Raw genomic sequence first — 2,157 nt, 5'->3', positions numbered from 1 at the left:
GTTACTTTTCAAGAATATACCTCTTACATGGGTCAGCCACAGGAAGAAGGTTATGGGCAGTAGCCCTCTCATCACATTTTTCCCACATCCCATTTTCATTCAGCTTGCCAATATAATGTTCTCTGTCTTTCTGAATTAAAAAAAAAAATCTCAGGCTTTGTGTCTTCCTGTGGCTATGACCATTTGGGTCAGTGTTTCTGTAATCTCCTAACCCTACTTTGTTTCATGATCATTTCAGTTTTGTATACAAGTTGGACCAGTTCTGGGGATAGAGTTTTCATTGTCGACTCCAGCTCCCCAAAAAGAGCATTCCTAGTAGATCAATCTGGTCTCTGTCTCTGAGGATGAATCAGTTGAAAATGTTGAAAACATTACATTTTTGTTTGATGACCTACTTTTCAAACAGAACTCAAGTAATTAAGTTTATAAATCCAAATAGTTTGAGTGTGCATAAAATCTAAGGTAGAATTTTCTGCTTTCATTTGCAAGTAATGTTTTCAGCCTATAACTTATTCAGTTAAATTTGGGGTGAAGATTTCTCACAGTCGGAGCTGGGGTAGGCACTCCAGGCACCAGGGACGGATAAGAGCTGGGTCGGTGGCGAGTAGCCTATAGCATTTGCTAGTCCTCGCGATGAATTTGCCCCTCAATCCCAAACCTTTCCTCAACGGATTAACAGGAAAGCCAGTAATGGTGAAACTTAAGTGGGGAATGGAGTACAAAGGCTACCTGGTATCTGTAGATGGCTATATGAACATGCAGCTTGCAAACACAGAAGAATACATAGATAGAGCCTTGTCTGGACACCTGGGTGAAGTTTTAATAAGGTGTAATAATGTCCTTTATATCAGGGGTGTTGAAGAAGAAGAAGAAGATGGAGAAATGAGAGAATAGCATCTTTTGTGGGAAATTTTTTTTTATATATATTTCTAGACAATAAAAAATTATTTTTTCAAAAAAAAATTTGGGGTGCAAGTTGTCAAAATTTTAAAAACAAGCTATATTTATATTTTTCAAATAAATAATGTTTATTAGTATTGATCTTAATAGTCTATGTGACTCTTCATATTGTAGATTCAGTATCACAACTGTTTTTACTGAGAAAGTACTTTAAGTGCATTATGTCCCAATTAATTTATATTGTTTATTTAAAAAGCCCTAGATCAGCGGTTCTCAACCTGTGGGTCCTGACCCCTTTGGGGGTCAAATGACCCTTTCACAGGGGTCACCTAAGACCATCGGAAAACACATATATAATTACATATTGTTTTTTGTGATTAATCACTATGCTTTAATTATGTTCAATTTGTAACAATGAAATTGAGGGTCACCACAATATGAGGAACTGTATTAAAGGGTCGTGGCATTAGGAAGGTTGAGAACCACTGCCCTAGATAGAAAAATCAAATTTAGCATAGGTACTTTTATAACCTATGGTATAGAAAATTTTATTTTAATAAAGAATTTTAAAAATTATATCACAGGAAGAATTCAGAGTATATCATCTTATAATCTTTTGAAAACATTTTTGCTCAAATCTGATGCCATTCTGGATAAATATTTTCACTTATCCCCAAATTAGGTTTAATTGTTACTTATTTGAAGGGCAAGAATAATAATGGGAACCTTTTAAATTTTATTTTTAATAATATCAGTTGTCTTTATTTTGTGCTATTAAGAATAGGAATTTTCATTTTTAACAGACAACCCTTCCCCTCTCCCCTTCTTTCCTTCCTTCCTTCCTTCCTTCCTTCCTTCCTTCCTTCCTTCCTTCCTTCCTTCCTTCCTTCCTTCCTTCCTTCCTTCCTTTTGCAATTGGCAAGAAGATATCTAACTCAGATATCATTCAATTACAGATATATTTGGCAGGGAAATCACTTCAGATACTGTAATTGTATCAGCTAAGAACTGACTGGGGTCCCCGCTCACTCAATACATTTTTTTAGATAAATTAGCTTTGATACAGATTCACATTTTGTTACATGGGTTTCTCTATACAGTTTTTATTCAAAAGTTTATTTGTTCTCTCCAGAATGCAAACCATGTGAAACAGTTTAATCTAAATGTGAATCTGTCACATTTGGAAATTTGACAATTTCAGAAGTGAAGCAAATGCTTTCAAAGGAAAATTTCACATAGTTTTGCTACACTCCCCCT

At 35.0% G+C, this 2,157-nt stretch overlaps 1 protein-coding gene across 1 annotated transcript; it reads left to right on the top strand.

Annotated features, from left to right (window-relative positions):
• The first annotated feature begins 633 nt into the window (after positions 1–633).
• Positions 634–953, top strand: LOC102425252 (small nuclear ribonucleoprotein F-like). Its single transcript, XM_006090755.2, has one exon. The coding sequence runs from the start codon at positions 634–636 to the stop codon at positions 892–894; it is 261 nt and encodes an 86-aa protein (XP_006090817.1). The 3' UTR covers positions 895–953.
• Positions 954–2,157: the final 1,204 nt, after the last annotated feature.

Source organism: Myotis lucifugus, unplaced genomic scaffold, assembly GCF_000147115.1.
Source record: "Myotis lucifugus unplaced genomic scaffold, Myoluc2.0 scaffold_81, whole genome shotgun sequence".
NCBI classification, from domain to species: Eukaryota; Metazoa; Chordata; class Mammalia; order Chiroptera; family Vespertilionidae; genus Myotis; species Myotis lucifugus.
Note: the sequence above shows the minus strand (reverse complement) of the source record. Positions and strands in the feature narration are given on the sequence as shown.